This window comes from Mastigoproctus giganteus, chromosome 10 (genome assembly GCF_048544385.1).
Source record: "Mastigoproctus giganteus isolate SK-2022 chromosome 10, ASM4854438v1, whole genome shotgun sequence".
Classification (NCBI taxonomy): domain Eukaryota; kingdom Metazoa; phylum Arthropoda; class Arachnida; order Uropygi; family Thelyphonidae; genus Mastigoproctus; species Mastigoproctus giganteus.
The window spans coordinates 221,419,386-221,445,534 of record NC_143584.1 but is presented as its reverse complement, the minus strand read 5'-3'; the positions used below and the strand labels follow the sequence as shown (position 1 = coordinate 221,445,534).

At 38.7% G+C, this 26,149-nt stretch overlaps 1 protein-coding gene across 1 annotated transcript in view; it reads left to right on the top strand.

Annotated features, from left to right (window-relative positions):
• pic (DNA damage-binding protein pic) overlaps positions 1-26,149 on the top strand; it is a 172,862-nt gene that overhangs the window by 12,397 nt on the left and 134,316 nt on the right. The window contains exon 2 of the mRNA XM_090383568.1: positions 17,796-17,944. Within this exon, the coding sequence (XP_090239694.1) occupies positions 17,796-17,944 (149 nt within the window). The remainder of the gene's footprint in view (positions 1-17,795; positions 17,945-26,149) is intronic.

The following is a 26,149-nucleotide window of genomic DNA, read 5'->3' as shown; positions in this document are numbered from 1 at the left end:
TTTTTGGTTGCGGTAAATGGAAATGTTTGTCTGACCAATACTAAAATTGTGTATTAGCAAATCTGGAAAGATGAAAATGTGCTTCATCACTCATAAACTCCTCTTAATTCTTGTAAATAAATCTTCATTGTTGTTGAAGAAGAGCCAGGAGTTGATGGCAAAAATTTGAGCAGTGAATGCAAATAGTCTTGCAATCTGTGCATTCTCTGTATTTATATGGTTGAATATTTAAATTGTATGCAGAGTGCATCATAAACTTCTGTCTGATACGTTTAACAATATTGCGTAGTGACATGCAGAATGTTGTAGACTCTGTTCAAGGATAATCTCGATAGCAGTATACTTACATTTTCTTTTTTTGGTGCAGAACCACTTTCCCCAAAGTTCTTAATCCATGTCTTTCTTAAGGGTGCATGAGTGGAATGTACTGGATTATTATAGTTAATAGTGAAATAAGCATTGAGTGGCCATGATGCTATCATTATTTTTATAATGTTTCAATGGCAAATGCATGTTTCACAGTGGTTCACTGCTCCAGCACAGGTAGGTGAATTATCCCTATCCCAGTGATGTGACTTAAAACCACAAAACTCTTATAATCATCTGTTTCTTTGTTGCACTTCATACTGAAGTTCTGTTGAATTCTACTTGAAAAATTAGTAGTAATAAAGCTACTGTCAGTGAGTTTTGCAAGATTAGCAAACATATTTGATGGTTGTTCTTTACTCATGCAAAAATCACTGATAATTTCTTCTCAGAATGGGTTCCTTTCAGTGCTTGTAGGATTTCAAAACAGTATATGGGGGGGTGCTACAACTCAATATTATTGTCAGATAGCCTGTTAATATAACCACTGGGAGATTTGGTCTCATTTAGAAAACAAGCCTATTCAGATATCTTTGTCGTAGTTTATTCAGAAAGCTTTGTTGCAGTACTAGATCACACTGCCAGTGAGATTTAACACTATTACAAAGAAATCTTGTTTACTTTTAATCAGCTTTTAGATTTTCCCCCAGTTTGTTGCCAAAGTCACAAGAAACTCTGAAAGTTGTTTTTAATCTCTGGCAAAAACTGCAAGTTGTTTAACATTATTAGGATAATTTTTTAAGCATGATTCCTTTTCAGATACCACATACAGCAATTTTGGGACACTTTCTGTTTTCATAGCAGAAATGAGTTATTTTATAAAATCAGATACAAAGCATTTCTGTTTATTATCTTTTTGTCTTGAATTTAAAATTATTGTTTGTTTCACCTCATTACAATGACAATATCACTGTTTTGTTACCATTGTTTTTTGCTTATTTTCATAAATGTTCTTTCAGACTTGCACTTCAGTAACTCATAATTCTATCCAGTAATATTCAACTGTTTAGCCATGCCATTCAGTTATAGCTGTAACAAAGAAAAGGTCAAAAATGTTTTGCAACAAAATGCCAGAAGTGTGTGTGTGTATGTGCGGTTTATGTAGTTTAGAGAGAGAGAGAGGAATCACCAAGAAAGAGAAGAATGATGATATCCAGCTCAGGACCCTGGGTTTGCCAAGCCCATACTCACCAGTTGTGAGCCCCTGTTCTGGCTACTTGGCTGTGGGTCCCTGGTGGTACCCCACTTGCCCATATACACCACTAGGCGAGCCTGGTTGGGGGGGGGGATGATAGACAGAAGTTTTGGGGTTGTAAATAGATGCATTTCCAAAGAAACAATGGAAATGAAAAGAATCCATCAGGTGAGTGCGGATGATTGGCTTCTTGATGATCTACACTTTTACCCCAGTTCAGGGATTGAACTGGGGTAAAAGTGTAGATCATCAAGAGGCCAATGGTCTCTGTCTTGGTGAGTCGAGTTGAGGATTTCCCTTGAAAGGAATTGCCCAGTCTTGATGCTTCCAAAGTCCAAATTGATTGATGTCATGATCCAAATTGTCATTTCTCAACTCAGTTATTGGTTTTAGGTGTCTACCAATGTCTTGTTTCCCATGTAAAGGATATTCAGGTTCTGTGGTTTCAAAGTCTAAATCAGGTAATGTCACAGCCTGATTGATTGATCTTGCCTGCGGGTTTAGTTGTAGATATCAGCCCGATGGAACTTAGATGCAAGTAGTGAATAATTCAGTTCAGTTGAGCTTCAATGAGGTTGGTGACCGATGCTACTGGGGAGGGGGTGCCTAGAATCTGTCTCAAGTTGGAACAGGACCAGGGTATGTTGGAACAGGACCAGGGTATGTCTGCCAGGGCAAAGGTTGATGACGTTGTAGAGCGAATATCATCTTTTAAGGGCACAAAAGGTGATATAGTTGTACACGTTGGCACTAATGATATTAAGAGTAGGAGCCCGGCAGAATTACTTAACAAGTACAGGTCACTGTTGAACAAAAGCCGAGAATTAGGGTTGAATTTGAAAGTGTCTGCAATTCTGCCCAGACACGATAGGAGGGAGTATATGATCAGAGCCTTGTCGATCAATTCGGCCCTGGAAAGATTGTGCAAGGCTCAAGGGGTAGACTTTTTTCAGCCTGGACTGTACTTGTTAACAGGAGAGATTGCTTCTACAGGGATGGGATACACTTAAATAGAAAGGGTGCAAGAATATTTGCTGATGCTATCGAGGCAGTGTTAGGTGGGTCGGAAAACTGCTAGCTTGGGGGGATACAAAGACGAATAGATTGCCAGTAGCCACTGGCAGAGGTGAAAGAGATTCTTGCACTGCTTCTATTAGAATGAGCAGAAGCCTGAAAAACAAGATGCATGATATTTCAGAGACTGCTGGGAGCCATTGCGGTACAAGTAAACACATGGGTTATGTTAGGGTAGCTAAGAATAGAAACAGGTGCAGGTATACTTGCGTGTACACCAATGCTAGGAGTTTAGTAAATAAATTTGATGAATTTGAGGTATTGCTCAAAACATCAAAGGCAGATATTGTTGGGATATCAGAGACGTGGTGTCACACAGATATAAGGGATGCAGAACTGCCATTTGGGGAGTACAACGTCTACAGAAAGGATAGACAAGATAGGAAGGGGGGAGGGGTTATGCTATTAGTTAAGAAACACATAAAAACCAAGGAATTCAAGCCAGTCGACATCGCTGGACAGTGCAGTGTTGAGTCAGTTTGGTGTTACATAAGCATTGGGAGATCAAAATTGAGAGTAGGAGTGTGCTATAGGCCTAATGACTCTGATGAGTATAATAAGAAACTGTACAGGGAAATAGAGTGGGCCAGTAAATCAGACAGTCTTATAATGGGAGATTTTAATTTCCCAGATATTGACTGGAATTTGGGGGCTGGTCACTCACACACTAGCAGGGCTTTTGTGGATTTATTGGATGATTGTTTTCTACATCAGCATGTTCGGGAGGCAACTAGAGGGAGTAATACTCTTGATTTGATTATCAGCAGTGATTCTTCATGCATTAAGAATCTGCAGATAAATGAACCACTAGGTGGCAGTGATCACAGTGTGCTGAAGTGGGATTTACTCAAAGAGGTAACTACCGTTAGGGGTAAAGGGAAGGGTTATTGCTTCCGTAAAGGCGACTACGATGGACTGAGACAGTATTTAAATTCTATACAGTGGGACCAACTGATGATGTTACCAACAGCAAATTCAAAATGGGAAGCATTCAAAGAACTTATCTTGGAAGCTACTAGGATTTACATACCAACTAAGAAATATTGTTCAAGGTTTAGGCCAAAATGGATGTCAGATGAACTAATGAGGCATATGGCAGAGAAGAAAAATGCATGGGATACTTACAAATTAACAAATGACACAGAAGCCTATGATAGATACAAGTTGATATGCAACCAAGTTACAAAGGAGGTTAGGCAGGCGAAGGCAGATTACGAGAAATCCTTGGCAAGGGATGCAAAGAAAAACAGCAAAGAGTTCTTTACTTATGTAAACTCTAGAAGGAAGGGGATGAATCAGATTGGTCCACTTGATATTGATGGGTCAAGTGTTGATGATCCTGCTCAGGTAGCTAACAAACTAAATGAATATTTTGCATCGACATTCACACATGAGGAGTTATTCAGCGAGGGGAATGCCAGAGGTGTATTCAACTCTAGCAGTAAGCTACAGAATCTTGAAATAACTGGGAGTAAAGTGGAGGAGAAATTGTTGAAGATAAACACAAGAAAGGCACCCGGGTTGGATGGGATCTATCCAGTTATATTAAAGGAGGCAGCAAAGGAAGTAAGCAAACCCTTAGCCATAATTATGAGAGTTTCCTTGGACTCAGGGGAGGTACCCATAGACTGGAAATGTGCAAATGTGACCCCAATTCACAAAGGAGGATCAAAGGCTGACACAAGTAATTATAGACCTGTGAGCTTAACTTCTGTTCCAGGAAAATTAATGGTGGCACTGGTTAAAGAAGCACTGCAGGATCATTTAGACAAGACTTCAGTTATAGCTCGGACACAGCATGGTTTTGTTAAGGGGAAGTCTTGCCTGACCAATTTGCTTGGATATTATGATGCAGTCACAAAAGAATTGGATGCAGGGAATAGCTTTGATATTATATACTTGGATCTTAGAAAGGCTTTTGATACTGTTGCACATGGAAGACTGCTACACAAATTGGAGCAGTGTGACATTGGAGGCAAATTGCTGCTATGGATAAAGGGGTGGTTGAGAGGGAGAAGACAGAGGGTGGTAATCAATGGGTGCTGCTCTTCGTGGACTAATGTTATTAGTGGAGTCCCACAGGGTTCGGTGTTAGGTCCACTGTTGTTTTGTATATTTATCAATGATATTGATGAAGGTATATCAGGCTTAGTGTCGAAGTTTGCAGATGATACAAAGGTTGGCAGGGTTGTTAATGACAGTAATGGCAGTGTGCTACTTCAACAGGATCTAGATAATTTGGACAGATGGGCTAAGAAGTGGCAACTGAAGTTTAACCTTGACAAATGCAAAGTATTAGCATTAGCATTAGCATTAGTAGAGGCATATGATGCAAGAAAGCAAGCTTATTCAGCATCAGCCAAAAAAAAAAAAAAAAAAAAAAACAACCACTACTCCCATTTCACCCCTCAATTCGTTCGAAATACCTGTCCAGCTGAGCCTTAAATTTGTTTAGGCTATCAACTTCAACAACAAGCGATGGAAGTCTATTCCACAAACCAACTGCCCGCTGGCTAAAGGCGAATTTCCGCACATCTATTCGACATCCGTCCTTCCTCAATTTGAATTTATGCCCTCTCAGGTGATTATTCTGAGCAAGAGGAAGAATTCCATCGGCATTGAGCATGCTCAAGCCATTCAAAGCCTTGTACACCTCTATCAGATCACCTCGGCGATGCCTAGTCTCCAGGCTCTGTAATTTGCAAAACTTAAGCCTTTCTTCGTAAGAGCAACCCTTTGTTCCATTCACTAATCTTGTTGCCCTTCTCTGTACTCGTTCCAGCAGCTCTACATCCTTCTTGAAATGAGGCCTCCAGACCTGTATACAGTACTCAACGTGTGGCCTGACCAATGCCTTATACAAGGGAATAATCACATCCCTGTCCCTGCTAGAAAAATTCCTGTATATCATTGACAAGACACCATGAGCTACTCTTGCAGCTCGTCTGCACTGCTCAGAGAACTTCATATCTGCCTGCACAATTACCCCCAGGTCCTTTTCATTCTCTACCACTGTCAGCGTAGTACCACAGAGTTGATACGTTGATCTGGGGTTACTGTTTCCCATATGTAGTACTTTACATTTGTCAATGTTAAACTTCATTTGCCACCTCTCAGCCCATCTGCTCAACCTTTCCAGATCCTGTTGTAGCAGCATAGTATCAGTAGTGTCCTTAACAACCCTGCCAACCTTTGTATCGTCTGCAAACTTGGACATTAAGCCTGATACACCATCATCAATATCATTTATCAATACAGAAAACAACAATGGACCCAACACTGAACCCTGAGGAACTCCACTAATAACATTAGTCCACGTTGAGCAGTGTCCATTGATTACCACTCTCTGTCTTCTGCCACTCAACCATCCCTTTATCCATAGCAGCAATTTGCCTCGAATGCCACACTTCTCCAATTTGTGCAGCAGTCTTCCATGCGCAACAGTATCAAAAGCCTTTCTAAGATCCAAATATATAATATCAAAGTTATTCCCTGCATCCAGTTCTTTTGTGACTACATCATAGTATCCAATCAAATTGGTCAGACAAGACCTGCCCTTAACAAACCCATGCTGTGTTTGAGCTATAATGAATTCTTGTCCAGATGATCCTGCAGTGCTTCTTTAACCAGTGCCTCCATTAATTTTCCTGGAACCGAAGTTAAACTAACAGGTCTATAATTACTTGTGTCAGCCTTTGATCCTCCTTTGTGAATTGGGGTTACATTTGCACATCTCCAGTCCATGGGTACCTCCCCTGAGTCCAAAGAAGCTCTCATAATTATGGCTAGGGGTTTGCTTACTTCCTTTGCTGCCTCCTTTAATATAACTGGATAGATCCCATCCACCCCGGGTGCCTTTTTTATGTTTATCCTCAACAATTTCTCCTCCACTTTCCTCTCAGTTATTAGAAAATCATCTAGCTCACTGCCAATGTTTACTTCACCTACGACATTCCCCTTCCTGAATAACTCCTCATGTGTGAATGTAGATGCAAAATACTCGTTTAGATTGTTAGCCACCTGAGCTGGATCCTCAACTGTTGAACCATCAACATCCAGTGGACCAATCTGATTCATCCCTTTCCTTCTTGAGTTTAAATAGGTAAAGAACTCTTTTCTGTTTTTCTTTGCATCCTTTGCCAAGGATTTCTCATAATCTGCCTTTGCCTGCCTAATCTCCTTTGTGACTTGGTTACAGACCAACTTATATCTATCATAGGCTTCCACGTCACCCATTAATTTGTATGTATCCCATGCATTTTTCTTCTCTGCCATATGTCTCATTAGTTCATCTGACAACCATTTTGGCCTGAACCTTGAACAATATTTCTTGGTTGGTATGTAAAGCCTGGTAGCTTCCAAGATTAGTTCCTTGAATGCTTCCCATTTTGAATTTGCTGTTGGTAACATCATCAGTTGGTCCCACTGTATAGAATTTAAATACTCTCTCAGACCAGCATAGTCGCCTTTACGAAAGCAAAAACCCTTCCCTTTACCTCTGATGGTAGTTACCTCCTTGAGTAAATCCCACTTCAGCACACTGTGATCACTGCCACCCAGTGGTTCATTTATCTGCAGATTCCTAATGCATGAAGAATCACTACTGATAATCAGATCAAGAGTATTACTCCCTCTAGTTGCCTCCCGAACATGCTGGTGTAGAAAACAATCATCCAATAAATCCACAAAAGCCTTGCTAGTGTGTGAGTGACCAACCCACAAATTCCAGTCAATATCTGGGAAATTAAAATCCCCCATTATAAGACTCTCTGATTTACTGGCCCATTCTATTTCCCTGTACAGTATCTTATTATACTCATCAGAGTCATTAGGCCTATAGCACACTCCTACTCTCAATTTTGATTTACCTCTGCTTATGTCACACCAAACTGACTCAACACTGCACTGTCCAGCGATGTCAACTGGCTTCACTTCCTTGGATTTTATGTGTTTTTTAACTAATAGCATAACCCCTCCTCCCTTCCTATCCTGTCTATCCTTTCTGTAGACGTTGTACTCCCCAAATTCCAGTTCTGCATTCCTTATATCTGTGTGACACCACGTCTCTGATATCCCAACAATATCTGCCTTTGATGTTTTGAGTAATACCTCAAATTCATCAAAGTACTGCATATTGGTAGAAGTAACCCCAGAGAAATGTACCAACTGTGTGGTACTACACTTAAGGTGGTAGAAAATGAAAAAGACCTGGGAGTAATTGTGCAGGCAGATATGAAGTTTTCTGAGCAATGCAGACAGGCTGCCAGGGCAGGTCATGGGGTTTTGTCAATGATATATAGGAATTTTGCTATCAGGGAAAAGGAGGTGATTATCCCTCTGTATAAGGCAATGGTTAGGCCACGCCTTGAGTACTGCGTAGAGGTCTGGAGGCCTCATTTTAGGAAGGATGTAGATTTACTTGAGCGTGTACAGAGAAGGGCAACGAGATTGGTGAGGGGAATGAAGGGATCCTCTTATCAAGAGAGGCTTAAGTTCTGCAAATTGCAGTGGCTGGAGACTAGGCACCTGCGCGGTGATCTGATTGAGGTGTATAAGGCCTTGAATGGGTTCAGCACGCTGAATTCTGATGGGATCCTTCCACTTGTTCAGATTACGAACCTAAGGGGGCATAAATTCAAATTAAGTAAAGAGAGATATAGATTCGATGTGCGGAAATTTGCCTTTAGTCAGCGGGTGGTTAATTGCTGGAACAAACTTCATCTGTCGTGGAAGTTGATAGGTTGAATAAATTTAGGGAGGAACTGGACAGGCATTTGGAGGGAATGGTGTGATTTTTTTTTTTTTTTTTTGGCTGATGCTGCATAAGCTCATACATTTGCTTTCTTGCATCACATGCCACCACTACTATTACTACATTTCCCTTCTGTAAGGACATCCCCTGAGTCCAAGAATGCCCTCATAATTGTGGCTTAGGGTTTACATATGTCATTTGCTTTTTTTTTTTTTTTTTGGCTGATGCTGTATAAGCCTGCTTTTTTGCAGGCTTATACAGCAAGTATATGATATCAAAATTATTTTTTATATCCAGTAGTGGTCAGCCAAGACTTCCCCTTAACAAACCCATTCTGTGTCCAAACTATACAGAACACTCGTGTTTACAAACAAGAAAATCAAGTAGACTACACTGAGCAGACTGAAGAACAACCAGTTTATATACAGAACACAGCCTCCCAAAAACTTCAAGGAGAACTGTTGTCAGTAACTACCACTACAAGTTCAGAAACGTCTGGAGAAAGTGACAAGGAAGTGACAGGACCTACAACCAAAGAATTAATACAAGGTGCTGAAGGAACATGCCACAAGATAGTTACACCAAAAGAAGTAGTTCAAGCTCATTACCATCATAAAGACTTGGAAAACAAAGGAAATGATTTCAGCGAAAACCCTAGCATTGTAGAAACAAAAATACCGACTGTTTATGCTACTAGTGATTTCAGAGATAATGACTTAAGTTTATGGACCACATTGAATAACGAGGAAATATCATTCTGGATTGTCCATCAGAATGTTAGCACTGGGATGGACCTTTTACCAATTCGAAGCAAACATACAAAAACCCAACCCCGGTTCTGCTCAAAGAATGTATTCCATTCCACCAAAGTAAATGGAGAAACCTACCCTCAAGAATTGCTATTGTATTCTCCCACAAAAGGAAAAGTCTACTGTTAGCATTAGTAGAGGCATATGATGCAAGAAAGCAAGCTTATGCAGCATCAGCCAAAAAAAAAAAAAAAAAACCCTTCCACTTCACCCCTCCGTTCGTTCGAAATACCTGTCCAGCTGAGCCTTAAATTAAATTTAAATCAACCAACTACCCGCTGGCTAAAGGCAAATTTCCGCACATCTATCCTACATCTGTCTTTCCTCAATTTGAATTTATGCCCTTTCAGGTGTTTATTCTGAGCAATAGGCAGTATCCCATCAGCATTGAGCATGCTCAAACCATACAAGGCTTTGTACACCTCTATCAGATCACCTCGCCGGTGCCTAGTCTCCAGACACTGTAATTTGCAAAACTTAAACCTTTCTTCGTAAGAGCAACTCTTCGTTCCATTCACTAACCTTGTTGCCCTTCTCTGTACTCGTTCCAGCAGCTCTACATCCTTCTTGAAATGAGGCCTCCAGACCTGTATACAGTACTCAAGGTGCGGCCTGATCATTGCCTTATACAAGGGAATAATCACCTCCCTATCCCTGCTAGAAAAATTCCTGTATATCATTGATAAGACACCATGAGCTACTCTTGCAGCCCGTCTGCACTGCTCAGAGAACTTCATATTTGCCTGCACAATTATCCCCAGGTCCTGTTCATTCTCTACCACTGTCAGTGTAGTACCACAGAGTTGATATGTTGCTCTGGGGTTGCTGTTTCCCATATGTAGTACTTTACATTTGTCAATGTTAAACTTCATTTGCCACCTCTCAGCCCATCTGCTCAACCTTTCTAGGTTTAATATACTGATCTAGGTTTAAGCCCAAATGGATGTCAGATGAACTAATGAGACTCATGGCAGAGAAGAAAAATGCATGGGAGACACATAAATTGTGAGGTGACACAGAAGCCTATGGTAGATACAAGCTAGTCTGTAATCAAGTCACAAAGAGGTTATGCAAGCGAAGGCAGATTATGAAAAATCTTTGGCAAAGGATGCAAAGAAAAACAGCAAAGACTTCTTTACTTATATAAACTCTAAAAGGAAGGAGATGAATCAGATTGGTCCACTTGATATCAGTGGTTTGATTGTAGATGATCATTCTCAGATAGCTGCCGAACTAAATGAGTATTTTGCATCTACATTCACACATGAGGAGTTATTCAATGAGGAGAGGGCCAGATGTTTATCAAACTCTAACAGGCAGTTAAATGATTTTGTAATAACTGAGAGAAAAGAGGAGGAGAAATTGTTGAAGTTAAACATAATAAAGGCACCTGGGGTAGATGGAATCTATCCAGTTATATTAAAGTAGGTGGCAAAGGAGGTAAGCAAACCCTTAGCTATAATCATGAGAGCATCCTTGGACTTGGGGAAAGTCCCCAAGGACTGAAGATGTGCAAATGTATATCCAATTCACAAAGGGGGATCAAAGGGTGACACGAGTAATTACAGACCTGTTAGTTTGACTTCTATTCCAGTGAAAATAAAGGAGTCACTGGTTAAAGAAGCATTGCAGGATCATCTAGACAAGACAGCAGTAATAATTCAGAGACAGCATGAGTTTGTCAAGGGGAAGTCTTGTCTGACCAATTTGATTGGATACTATGACATGGTTACAAAGGAACTGGATGCAAAAAATAATTTTGATATCTTATACTTGGATTTCAATAAAGCTTTTGATACTGTTGCATGAGGAAGACTGCTATAAAAATTGGATCAGTAGGGTATTAAGGACAAGTTGCTACAATGGATAATAGGATGGTAGAGTGGGAAAAGACAGAGTGGTAATCAATGGGTACTACTGTAAGTAGGCCTCCATAGCCGAGTGGTCAGGAGCGGCAGTGCAGTAACACATGCTCTTTGAGTAGACCGGGGTTCAAGCTACTGACTGCTAAATACGGTCGATCTGCCATCCCGCACTGGACCAGCGTGGCAGATTATGGTCCATTTCCCTTAGCATGAATTGTTGAGGAGGCTTCTATCCTGCAGTGGGTTGATAATGCCTGCAGTTTTTTTTGTTTTTTTTACTACTGTAAGTGGACTGATGTTATTAGTGGTGTCCCTCAGGGTTCGGTGTTGGGCCCATAGTTATTTTGTATATGTATCAATTATATTGATGAAGGTATATCAAGCTTAATGTCAAAGTTTGCAGTGATACAAAGGTTGGCAGGGTTGTTAATAACAGTAATGACAGTAGGCTGCTGCAACAGGATCTGGAAAAGTTGGGTAGATGGGCTTAGAAGCGGCAAGAGAAGTTTAACATTGACAAATGCAAAGTACTGCATATGGGGTAGCAGTAACCCCAGAGAAATGTACTAACTATGTGGTGTTACACTCAGGGTAGTGGAGAATGAAAGAGACCTTGTGGTAATTGTGCAGTCAGATATGAAGTTTTCTGAGCAGTGCAGATAAGCTGCCAGAGTCAGTCATGGGGCTTGTGAATGATATACAGGAATTTTGCGAGCAGGAATAAGAAGGTGATTATCTCCTTTTATAAGGCAATGGTCAGGCCACACCTTGAATACTGCATACAGGTCTGGAGGCCTCATTTTAGGAAAGATATAGAGCTACTGGAATGAATACAGAGAAGGGAACAAGATTAGTTAGTGGAAAAAAGGGTTGCTGTTACCAAGGAAGGCTTAAGTTCTGCAAGTTGATGTGATTGAGGTGTATAAGGCCTTGAATGGATTGTGCAGGCATCAATGCTGATGGGATTCTTCCTCTTGCTTAGATTACAAATCTGAGGGGGCATAGATCCAAACTGAGGAAAGACAGTTGTAGAATAGATGTGTGTGTGTGTGGAAGTTTGCCTTTAGCCAGCGGGTTGTTGATTGCTGGAACAAACTTCCATCTGTTGTTGTAGAAGTTAATAGCTTAAATAAATTCAAGGCAGAACTAGGCAAACATTTGGAATGAATGGGAAGGTTTTTTTTTTTTTTTGCTGATGCTATATAAGTTGGCTTTCTTGCATCACATGCCTCTGCTAATGCTAAACACATCCTTACTCTTTGTATGAGCACATCTAAAGTTAAATTTGAAAAAGGATGAATACAGGATAGATTTGTGAAAATTTCCTTTTAGCCAGAGAATGGTTGATTTTTGAAACAAACTTTCATCTGAAGTTGTTGAAGTGGGTAGTTTAAATAAATTTAATAAAGAATTAGACAAATTATTATAGATCAGCAGTTTCCAACCTTTTTTTGACTCATGAACCTCTTTCAACATAACATGTTTATCGTAAACCACTAAGCCTATATTCTCTGAAATCATATAATATTTTGGAATTTTTATTATAAAATATCTCACCCAATCTTCCCCCCTACTAACATTCTGTTCCGCATACTCGCTAAGGGCACGTGATCAAAACCACAACTAAATATAAATTTCAAACTGAACCGCATAAATTAATATTAAAATATTTTGTAGTTTACAAAAATATACCTATGTAAATCTAAGCAGACTACATTGCAAAATTTTTTGTGCACTCCCCCGGAACACTAGCAAACCGCCGGTTGGGAACTGCTGTTATAGATGAGGTGGGTTTTTTTTTTTTTTTTTGGCCAATGCAGCATAAGCTTGTTTCCTTGCATCATTTGCCACTGCTAATATTACCACAGGCACTATGTGGTATGTAAGCATAATAATAATAATAGTCTTGGTCCTTTTTGTCACATTGTTCTTAATCTGCCTTCGTCTGGCTCACTTGAATAACCTGATTGAAAACTACTTTATATATTCCACATTAAACAGGATGTTTTAATGATCTACAGCTATTCCTATTTTTTGTTCATTTCGGTTTCCACTTTGTTTTTTCATATTTTAAAAGAGGGAAATGGTGTGGTATCTAGAATTATAGAGTAAATCTAGATACTGTGATGTGACACTCTGTTTGAGTGAATTCAAACAGAGTATCTAAGGCTAATATATAATCCCTTCCATTTACCCTGAATAACTTAATTTCCTTGGTTACTTCCCATACCAAAATGTTATGGTCACTGCCATTTAATTATCTCCTTAAATTGAATGTTTTTAATGGTTGATAAAGTTAACCGCAGCCATTATCAACCCACTGCAGAATGGAAGCCTCCTCAACAATTCAGACTGAGGGAAAGGACCATAATCTGCCACGCTGGTCCAGTGCGGGGTGGCAGATCGACCGTATTTAGCATCAAATGATGAAGAATATTGATCCTCATATTGATTCTCTTGTTTGCTGCTTGGCATCCTTAACAAGTTGATATAGACTGCTATCTTCTCGCTTGTCCAAGATCCAACTACTACTGCTGCTACTATGCAGTGGCCTCTCCACAAATTGCAATTTTAGTGAAAATGGTTGAGCTTCCCCCCCCCCATAAAAGATAGTGTTATTGCCTTTATATAATAGGTATTTCTACTGATTTAATGTTATTCCTTCATGCAATGGATATACTTTTCTTGAATCTATGTGCTTTCTCCTCCCCATTTGCCTTACCTGTACAAGCTGTACTTACATTTAAATTTCACATCCAAGATATCAGAATGGTATCATGTTTCCAATATTCTTATTATATTAGCATTAAGTAATCAGTGCTTCAAATTTATAAAATTTATTAACTATATTTCTATTTCTAGAATTAGTATGCAAGTATGTGAGAGTGGAATTCAGTCTCACATATTTGTGACTTTCTTTTTACATTTTTTTTTTATCTCTAACAAATCTTATGTAGTTGTTTATGGCAGTGTTTTCTCAAGGGAATTCTCCAAATGGATATTCAATTAGATAGATTTTCTGAATAATGCTTTAATAATTCTCCATTATTTTCTCCTTAGTTCCAGCGTTGAGTTCTCTTCTACTGTATTAGTAGAACTCCTAGCAGAACATGTATTTCCTATACTGATTTTCGAGTTACCATTTGTCTGAACAGGATGGCTTTAATTGGTGCAGGGATTTTGGCCTGTGTCACCAATCTCCATCTTTACAGTAACTCTTGTCCCTTTATCATTTAGCAACATCTCTGACCCTTACAACTCCTCTGTTTGAGTGAATTCTGTCTATACTGAGCAGATTCCTCTCCCAACTAGATAGACTATGCTGACCAAATTTTCATCCAAGAACTTTGCAGAGGCCCTCCTATCTAGGATTAACAAGGTTCTTATCATGCAATCCTCATGCTGTATCTGGGTGGGTAAGGTTGTAACCAAAATAACATCTTGTAGCATTTTCTGCTGAGAATGATATGGAAACTGGTATAACACTACCCTCCATGCAGTGATCACAATTGGCAAATTGTGATCACTGCATGGAGGGTAGTGTTATACCTAAAAATTCAAATTGAGGAAAGACAGTAGTAGAATAGATGTGCGGAAGTTTGCCTTTAGCCAGCAGGTGGTTGATTTCTGGAACGGACTTCCATCTGTTGTTGTGAAAGTTGATAACTTAAATAAATTTTAAGGCTGAACTAGACAAACATTTGGAGTGACCGGATGGGCAAAATGGGAAAGTTTTTTTTTTTTTTTTTTGGTGGGTGCTGTATAAGCTTGCTTTCTTGCATCATGTGCCTCTGCTAATGCTAATCTCAGGTTTCATAGTTTTAGCAGAACAGTAACTTGTAGAAGTGTGTGTTTTACTTTGTGTTTCAGTTGTGAGTGAAAAGAGAAAACAAAATGAGAATGTTCCTGTCATTGGTGGGGAGGAAAAGTCTATTGATCATGGGGTCATTTTTACCTTTAAGCAGTAATATTTGAGAACCATGGCTCATGCTATTGCTGCTACTGATAGTAAAAAAGCAACAACTCTTCACACAATCAAGATATCTCAACAAGTTACATAAGTTGTTTTATGTTTATGGAAATTTAATGTTCTGTTAGTGTATGTTTAGGTTTCAAGAATGCATTGAATACATTAAATGAGTGTTAGGTGCATGCTATTGTTGCAGATATACAGTAAACTCTTTAAAATACAGCACCTCAGTGATTGTGAGGTGCTGGATTAATCTCAGGTTTCATAGTTTTAGCAGAACAGTAACTTGTAGAAGTGTGTGTTTTACTTTGTGTTTCAGTTGTGAGTGAAAAGAGAAAACAAAATGAGAATGTTCCTGTCATTGGTGGGGAGGAAAAGTCTGTTGATCATGGGGTCATTTTTACCTTTAAGCAGTAATATTTGAGAACCATGGCTCATGCTATTGCTGCTACTGATAGTAAAAAAGCAACAACTCTTCACACAATCAAGATATCTCAACAAGTTACATAAGTTGTTTTATGTTTATGGAAATTTAATGTTCTGTTAGTGTATGTTTAGGTTTCAAGAATGCATTGAATACATTAAATGAGTGTTAGGTGCATGCTATTGTTGCAGATATACAGTAAACTCTTTAAAATACAGCACCTCAGTGATTGTGAGGTGCTGGATTTTAGAGAGACACACCTAGTAGTTGAAGAAGTTTGGGGAAGCATATTTCAGTGAAGATTAAACACTAACAGCTGACCCTATTTACATCTGTCAACATAATGAACTGAACCCAATCTATCCAACAAAGGAGCTGAGACAAGAATGTAGCCTATCACCTTTATTGTTTAATGTTTTCTTGAAATGTGCTTTACAAGAATGGAAAAGAAGCTGTTATGTAATGGCAGTTAATTAATGACAGATATCTTTGGAATCTAAATTTTGCCGATGATCAGGTTATCATTGAACAAGAAGCTTATGATTTAGAATACATGTTGAGAAAATTGCATCTTATGATCAATGGGGCCTCAATATCAATTTTACAAAGGCAGAATACCTAAGCACAGTGGAGCATCCTGATGAATTGAAAGTTACTAAGTCTATACATCTAAAACCTGTTGACTTTTTCAAATATCTTGGACGTAGATTAACTAAGGAAGGATTGGGGGAAAGAGGAAGTTTACACAAGAATTCATCAAAGTGGGAAGATTCTTAGTGCCCTAAACTCTATATGGTGGGACAACAATATCTCCTATAGAACTAAAAACATATTGGACAGTCATTAGTGGAATCGATACTTTGCTATGGATGTGAGATGTGGACACTGAAAGAGGGTGACAAAAAGAAGCTTAGAGCCCTAGAGATGGACTACCTACGTCGGAGTGCTAGGGTTTCTAGGCTAGAGAGGATAACGAATGAGGAAATAAGATGTATGCAGGCAGATGAAGATATTATAGAACAAATAGAAAATAGGAGGTTGAGATGGTTTGGACATCTGCTGCACATGAATGAAGTGAGATGGCCTAAAATTATATATGAGTGATACCACAAGGGAAGAGAAGGCGAGGATGCCATAGAAAAACATGGAAGGAAAGTGCACTATTAGCCATGAGAAAGAGAAATTTGAAAGCTGAAGGTGCCCACGTCCAGTGACTTTGGAAAATGGGAATGACAATGTGGCAATCTGCTGTATTAAGTTGAACATAGATAGAACATAATGAACTGAAAGATAGTACTAGTGGTTACAAATGGTATGGTTTTTAAACAAAATTCCATCCTCTTGGTTTTGACATCAACTGACAGCTTCTCTACTAGCTTTAACTTTTTTTGGTTTCATCCTGAAATGGCAATGTAGCACATTACATGCTATTTATTTTGACATGTTAAGCTTAAGACTGGCACGTCATGTGAATTTCCCTGGGTTTTGTGTAAAACTTCCTGAAACCAGCTCCACGGTGTCCTCATTAACTTATGTTTGTCTACCACCTCAGCTAGGATGATTGCAAACAGGCATCCTTTGAGTGTTCTATACCATTGCAAAACTGTAGGTTTACTCAGTGGCTTCTTTTTAAACTGTGTTTGAAATTTATGCATAACAGCACTGGCAGACTGCACCATATTGAACTAACCATAAAAATATGCATGGATTTTCTGGTTGGTGAATAAAAACTTGAAGACATCCTTTATCACCTGGAAGTAGCTTCAGGTTTGCATCAGGTACCTGTTCACACAGTAATGTTTTAATTTTGTAAAGGAGAGTTTGTGGATACCCTGTATATGAAAGTTACCTCTATACTATAATTTTTTCATTGAAGTTAGAAGACTAAAATGTAGAAGAGAAAGAGAGATTAAAATTTAAAAAAGTTGCACACTTTTTTTAGTTTGTCAAAATTAAAAGTATGTGATATAATAATAGCATGGAGTTAATATAAACAGTGAAACTTGGTGTCTAACAGTTTTTTTTTTTTTTTTAACTGTTTTGAATGTCACAGCTAAACTCTATATTGATTTTTTGACGAATTCTCAAAAAGACCTTAAATAGTTTAAATGTGCTTGCAAAGGTTTCATCCTTTGCAAGCACATTTAAACAGTAAGCACATTTAAAGCACAATATATGCAGGAAGTACAGCTGTATGTATTTTGCACTAATGAATGTATAAAATACTTTGAGTAAGCATTGTATTTCATTTGGTTAACGCAGTTTTGTTTCATTTGATTAATATTCTGAAAGAATTTAGTTTCATTTATTTTAATTCAGTTTTTCCCTTTTCTTTTTCAGGGAACTTTACTTCTCCAGATGATTTAAATTTAATTCTTGCCAAGAATACCCGTCTAGAAATTTATGTTGTTACTCCTGAAGGATTACGACCTTTAAAAGAGATTGGCATATATGGGCGTATTACTACTATGAAACTTTTTCGCCCACAGGTATTTTCGATGTTGTCTGTTTGTTTTTTTTATTTTTTTATAAATATACTTCATATGAATTTTTTTTTTTTTTATTAGGATAAATATTTCTGTGAACAGAAGAAAAATCTGTTTCGAAATTTTTTTTTTTTTTTTTTTTTCGCCCATTGCAACATACTTTTGATAGACATTTTCCAGATTTTATATTTATCTTTTAATTTAAAGGGGGTAGTTGTTTATGCTGCACTTTGTCATTCACATATTTATGGAAACATTCCCTTCATTTGTTGCTGCACACTTTAGCTCACCCACATTTGCAGAAATTTTTATGCAGTAGTTCCAGTTGCTAGCTAGTATGACATTTTGCAATTTTAATGAACTTTTAATTTTCATTCATGGGAGATTACTGGTAATGCAATGTAATGCTACTTATGTTTTCTCTTTCAATTGTTTTAATGTCATAGAACAATGATTTTCAGCCATTTTGGGCCGTAGATTTATTCTTTCGTAAACCCAGTTTTTAAACATATTGGAGTATATTTAAAAACATTAACAGGTATATGTACAAATTAGATGAAAAAAAAAATAATAACAAAACAGTTAAGAACCCCTGAGATTCCTCTGATGGTACTCTAAGGTTCCACAGAACACAGTACAGTAAACCCCAGGTATTTGCGGTTGCTGATTTAATATAAAATTAAACCTAAAAAAATGTGAATTTTAAACCGCCGTGAACATTTTCCACCATAAAAAAACATGGGCGTGGCTAAAATCATCTTTCCTGGTCAAAACAGTGCTCAGTGGGTGTGGGGGAGAGGGGTGACAAAATCGCAGCGTGGATGTTTCTCGCTAATCCTTGTTCAGTATGTGCTATGCGCTTGTCATGGAAGGTTTCGTGCTTTGCTTTTAATTTATATGCTTATAAATTGAATAAATTTATCAATTTATAAATTGATACAAAAGTGAAAAATCTACCGTTTTGCAGTGTGTTAGTGTAAACAGACTTTTTCGAGCGTGTTAACGGAAGAAAGTGACTTTATTGTGGACAAATTCTTTTCTAATCCCTACAAAAATATGGCTACGAATAACAAGGGAATTGTGAAAAGATCAAAGAAGGTGATGACATTAGCGAATAAAATTCAGTTATTAGACAAAATTTCTAATGGTGAAAGTGTCTCGTCAGTGGCAAAACTTATAAAATCAATAAGTCAATGGTACGATCAATCAAGAAATCGGAATAAAAAATCCGCCGTAGTGTCCGTAAAAACACGCTAATTGCTTCAAAAATTTGCTCTGTAACTCGTGATGTTAAATTAAAAAAAAATGGAAAAAGCTTTAAATCTGTGGATAGAAGTCCAAACTCAAAATAAAATTCCCTTAAGTTCACTCATCATTCGTGAAAAGGCAAAAACACCTTTATCAACACTTTAGCGAAACTGGTGATAGCAAAGGCGCTGGATTGAAAGATTTGTTTGAAATATCTAATAAATATTACATTCAATATTAAATTGTTTCTTATTTTCATTTCTATGCCTTATGCTTGCATTTCACTATGTACTGTCTATGTACATAGTCATATTATGAAAGTACATATAATACATACATAGACAAAATTTTAGACTAGTTTTTCTTATATATTTCATACTTTGGAACGGAACCCCTTTATTACTATGGGAGCCATAACTCAGTATTCACGTTTTTGGTATTCGTGGTATTTCTCAGGAACGTAACCCCTGCTATTCGCAGGGGTTTATGGAGTAGTGAGATAGGGAGGAAGGTGTTAGGGAAGATTATTATCTTTCATGATGGAAGTAGTATTTATGTTTTGTTTACACTCATCTGTGTGGCATGGAAAGTACTATGTTGTATGACATTTACTGCTAAGATTATAAGAATGCTAGATGCAGACATCTATGATAGCATAGAGGTAACTGAAATAAATACAATAAATAACTACAATAAATTTGGAAAATTTAAGAAAAATTGTGATTAATGTGCAGTTCCATAATTCAATCATTTAATGTCAAAACTAGCATTTTGACATTTAATGATCAAAAATGTCAGAATGATATTTAATTGATCACTGAAGTTTATAAGTATAAACTTCTTTCTGTTGTGTGATTGCTGAATCCAGCTTCATGGCAATGCATTATTCTTACATCTAAAGGTGAAGACCAAAAACAGTTGAGCATAATTTGTCATGATTTTTTTTAAGACCCATATGATTTTATATCTCTAATCCAGGTATGAGGTATATTGAGGGTCTAGCGGCTCCTGGGATTTCTCCCATCTCCGTGAATGTTCTATGTATCGGTGACAGTACCCTGTCAAAGCCAGAGATTTAGAAGTGTGTGGGTCATGAGTAGTGTTATATGTTGTGCCCATTGTTTATCCGGCTTATTGGCTGCCAGGCCCCTAATGGGACCAGACGTTGTCCATACCTCGCCATGTGGAGGCTAGCCGGGTGTTACCATTGAGTCAATTGTACTCTGGCTGGTCCTGCCACTTACTTTCCTGGGATTTTAGTGGCTAGGACCTAAAATAAAATTGGAACGACCGTGGTTGATTTTAAATCACTTACATTAAAGCACTAATATGGGGTTGACGCTGAAAGCCTGTTTCTGAAGTGCCTAAAAGGTTGGGCGAAATTTTTTGGTGTATTTAAATTAGGAGTTTCCCATGGTCAAATTATAATGACTAGCAAAGAACCATAAGCTATGCTGAGCTGCTTCTTAATGATTTCAACAAGTTTTATCGCTGGTCATTTTAATGGTGCCAAATGGGATGCTACTTTTGAAAAATAATCCAATAGTAATAGCCATACAGTGCAAGGAAGCCACAGGCTTTTGCTGCACTGGCTGGAAAAAAAACCCAAAAAAACAAGTAGATAAAAAAAAAACAAATTATTTGCTTTCCCCCCACATAGGTAACTATCTAGTTGACTTTTGAATTTATTCAAACTGTCAGCCTCAACTACCAGTGAAAGCAACCTGTTCCAGCAATGAATGACTTGCTGGATAAAAGAAAACTTCCTACAATCTAGTCTGAATCTCTTCCTCCTGTCATTTGGATTTATACCCCCGAGTTCTGGAATTCTCTATAACAATGAAAATTCCGCCTTCATTCATTTTACTAACCTCAATCAGGTCACCTCCTAGGTGCCTGGTTGCTAAGCTTTGTAGCCCACATAATCAGTGTTTCCTCATATGGTTGCCCCTTTTGCTGATCTTACCATGTGAGTTGCCAGTCTTTGGACCCTTTCAAGAAGCTCATTGTCTTTTTTTCAGATGTCTCCATACATTCAACATATACACAGTATTCCAAACACAGTCTTACAATTGTCTTATATAGGGGGACAACTATGACCTCCATCTCTACAGGATAGTGTTCGATAAATTGTCAGTAGGACACCATGGGCTTTCCTGGCTGCCTTGAGGGGGGGGGAGATGAAAGATGTAAATGAGGAGAGAGACTTAAATGTTATGATACCATCAGCTGTAAGGGTAGCCATGCACTGTTACTAGATGACCAGGAAGGTGCTTTGTATCTTATCAATGAATTTATTGTATATTTACATCTACAGGGGACATGATTCTTATTCCATTATATGAGCCATTAGAGAGAGACATTTGGAATGTTGTGCTTAGGTGGAGGATGCAACTAGAGAAAAGGGCCAAAGGTGGGCAGCTTGTCTAGTGAGAACAGCAGAGGGATGTCTATATGAGGAGTGAATATCAGGATGTATTAAGAGATAACTACCAGTTGATATACTACACGGGTGTGTAAAACTTAAGGACCAACACTATTTCTAAAGGTTACAACCACAAAATCAAACAAAATGCCTGATGATGACCGCTATATACTCCTACAGGCCAAGAGGAACTGACACCAGACAGCAGGATCCATTGCAAACCAGCTGCACAGAATGCAGGATATCGCGGTTTACTGTGGCCAGGCGACTCCACAAAGGTGGACTGTTTGCCCAACGGCCAGTATACTGTGTGTCCCTTTAACACCTGCCCATTGGAGACACTGTTTACAGTGGTGCATCGAACACAACGACTGGACAGCAGTGCAATGGGATAAGGTATTCTTTACTGATGAGAGGAGATTCAGTCTCAGCAGCGATTCTGAATGTCAGCTAATCTGGCGAGAGGTTGGCACATGGTATCACCCCGCAAGCATCACTGAAAGCTAAGCTTAGAGGGGAACAGGTATCCTGTGTGTTATCAGACACTCAGCCTAAAACACTGATGGATCCAATATCTCTCTATTACAGAAGATTTAGGAGAAGTCCAGTTGGCCTGTCTCCCTAAAATCCACTCATGCACACCTTCTCGATGGTAAGCCCTGTTACGTCACTTAGGTGGCAACGAACATGTAGAGTGGTTCTCTTCAAGATGCCTGGTCAGCGTGAAGAGGAAAAGACCAAACCCTCCAGCATATGACAGCACAACAAAGCAAATGGCCCTCAGTCCCCGGCAGCTTTCACTCTCCCTCTTACGGCAGCGAGAGGATCAGAGTGGAAGCAGAGGGTGCTAAGAATCTCTGGGTACGATCAGGCTGCCATGCACGGAAACTGAACTTGCCCTGTTATAACGTAAGATCACTCATCAGTGAAGACAGGATATTAGAGCTGGAAAAGGAATTAGAAAATGTGAATGGAATATCTTTGGTTTGGCTGAAACAAGAAGAAGAAATGAATCACTTATAAGTTTATCAAGTGGAAATCTGCTGTACACCAATGGAAACAGTGAAAGGAGTGATGGTGGAGTTGGGTTTCTGGTCCATAAAGATTTTAAAAACAACATTTTGGAATTCAGAAGTACATCACCAAGGGTGTCAAGACTAATACTCAAGATTTCTAAGAGGTACAAGCTAAAGATTATAATGATTTATGCACCAACATCGAGCCATGATGATGAAGAGGTTGAAGAAATGTACACCGAAATTGAGAGTCTTCTAGATGAGCAGAAAACCCACTACACTATTATTATGGGGGACTTCAATGCTAAGATTGGAAAAAGGCAAAACAGTGCAGAAAGAGGAACTACAGGAAATTTTGGAATTGGTGAAAGAAATAAAAGAGGTGAAAGACTTGTGGAATTTGCAGAATCTCAAGGACTGTCAGTAATGAACACTTTTTTCAAGAAAAGGGTGAACAGAAAGTGGACATGGAAGAGTCCAAATGGATTAACAACTAATGAAATCGACTTCATCCTCACTAACAGAAGATATATTGTGAATGATGTTACCGTCCTGAACGGGGTAAATGTTGGAAGTGATCACAGAATGGTAAGATGTACACTTGATATAGATGTAGGAAAGGAAAGGAAAAAACTGACTCGAGTAAATAATACAAAGGTCTTTGAGATAACAGAGGAGGAGAAAAAGCAGTATGTATTGGAACTTAAGAACAAGTTTGAGCTTCTGCAGACTGCTCAGGACCAAGATATCGACGAGGAATATTACAACTTTCTGAAAGTGATAAAGCCCAAGAAACCTATAGGGAAAAAGAAATCCAAAGAAGAAAAAATTAGTCAAGGAACACTTGTCATGATGAACCGAAGACGACAAATGAAGAGCAAGAAAAACACCGACAGGGAGAAAAATTGAGTATACTGAGTTATGCAAAGCCATTAGAAAGAGACTCAGAGAGGACATAAGAAGATTTAACACAAGAAAAGTAGAACAAGCATTAAGGGAAAACAAAGGATTTAAATCAGCAGCCATGAGCAGTAATACAGAAAGACAAATGATGCTGAAACTGAAGAATAGCGATGGTGTACTTATAAACAGCAGAGAAGGCATAATTCAAATAGCAGAAGACTACTATAGAGAATTATACAAGGAGTGAGAGAATGATGCCAGCGGTGGGGAAGATGGACTGCAAAGTAGCAACACATACGACATACCCGATATTCTTATAGACATAACACAAAAATTGGCAAGGCTCTTCACAAAGTGCATTAGAAAAGGTGTGATGCCTAAGCAGTGGAATAATGCAATCATAGTTTTGCTGCATAAGAAAGGAGATAAATCAGAAATTGGAAATTATAGACTAATTAGCTTGGTATCCCACATCTACAAGTTGTTCACAAGGGTCATTACTAACAGATTAGAAAGAATACTTGATGAGAATCAACCGAAAGAGCAAGCTGGCTTTAGGACAGGATTCTCAACTATGGATCACTTTCACGTAATATCACAGCTAATGGAGAAAGCAAATGAATATAAAACACCATTATGCCTGGCATTTGTGGATTATGAAAAGGCATTTGACTCCATACAGCATAAGGCAATGTTTCGGGCACTGGAAAGACAAGGCATAGATACTCCATATATTATGATTTTGAAGAAAATGTATGAGAGTGCCACCTCCTTTATTAGACTAGACAAAGACAGTAGGAAATTTAAAATCGAGAAAGGAGTTCGACAAGGAGACACAATATCTCCGAAGCTGTTTACTGCTGCCCTTGAGGAAGCTTTCAGAAAATTAGACTGGTCGCAGAAAGGAGTCAATGTGAACGGAGAGTACCTAAACCATTTATGATTTGCAGATGACATTGTGGTCATAAGCCACGATCTCAAAGAATTAGAGGAAAATCTTAATCAGTTATGCACAGTTAGTAAGGATTTTGGACTAAAGATGAATATGGCTAAAACCAAAGTAATGATGAACAAGTATGCCAGAGAAAGGGAAATAATGATTGAAGGAGCAGTAATTGAAAAGGTGGAGTCATATACTTATCTGGGACAAGTTATTAGCTGTAATAATGATAAATGGCTGGAAGTCAAGAGATGAATAAATTTTGGATGGATAGCATTCAGGAAATATAGTCACATACTGAAGAGCAATATCCCAGTTTGTCTGAAACGTAAAATAATGAACCAATGTATACTCCCCACCATGACTTATGGAAGTGAAACTTGGGCACTCACCAAAAGAATGGAAGAGAAGCTGAGAACTACACAGCGAAGAATGGAAAGAATTATATTGGGAATCAGACTGTTAGATAAGAAGAGAAACACATGGATTAGACAGCAAACTCAAGTAAAGGACATTCTTATCAAAACTAAAGAACTAAAATGGTCTTGGGAGGACACATAGCTCGAAGATATGATGACAGATGGACTAAGAAAATAACAGAATGGTACCCAAGAGGAGCTGGTAGAAAACCTGGAAGACAAAGGTGGAGATGGATAGATGAAATTCATGAGTTTTTGGGTAGTAAATGGATGACCAGTGCTCAAAACAGAAGGAACTGGAAAGTTGCTGGAGAGGCCTTCATCCTGCAGTGGATTGAAAATGGCTGATGATGATGATGGTGGTGGTCGAGGTGTTCTCATCTGGGCAGGCGTTATCGTGGATGGATGTACATAACTCCAGATACTGGAAGGCGGTACTGTAACAGGTGCACACTACTGTACTGAGGTAATCATTCCCCACGTGCGTCTGTTCCGAGGTGCCATTGGCCCTGAGTTCGCGTTTATGGATGATAACGCCACACTCCATCGCACTGCAGCTATTGATATGCTTTTGGAAAGTGGGGCATTGTTTGTATGGACTGGCCTGCCCGTTCTTCCGATCTAAATCCCATCGAACACATGTGGGATGCTCTGGGGAGATGCCTAGTGGCACATCCACACCCACCAGAAAATGTTCACCAGCTGAAAATGGCACTGACAGAGGAATGGACGATGTTACTGCAAAACTTATTAACATTGATCTAAGTATGGACAGACGGTGCAAAGCCTGCATCAATATTAAGGGTGGCTATATCTTCTACTGAGAACTACGTCTTCCCTTTGTTCCATCTTTGACAGTGATGCATCTGTATCATGGCAGCCATTTCTGTGTTGCCATTTTTAAATAAAGTCCCTTTGTACCATTTTGTTTCCGTTGTTGTGGTGGTGGTGTTTCCTTCATCATTTCTGTACCTCACGAGGTTCCTTTGGTATGCCATATGCAGGCCACTCCTATGAGAAGCTACAGGTGAAAACCTGACTTGTCCTTAATTTTTGCACACCAGTGTATTACATATTACTTTGCCATTAGCATTGTGTTCTGGAACTTTTGCCAGTTTCTTGATCATGCACGACTCCTGGTGACAATCAGAATGTCCAGAAGAGGGAGAAGGAGATGAGATTGTAATGGCACAATTAACCCATAACTGGTCATTCAGAGAAAACCAGTAACCTTGTCCTCTGAAGATTCTCTTATAA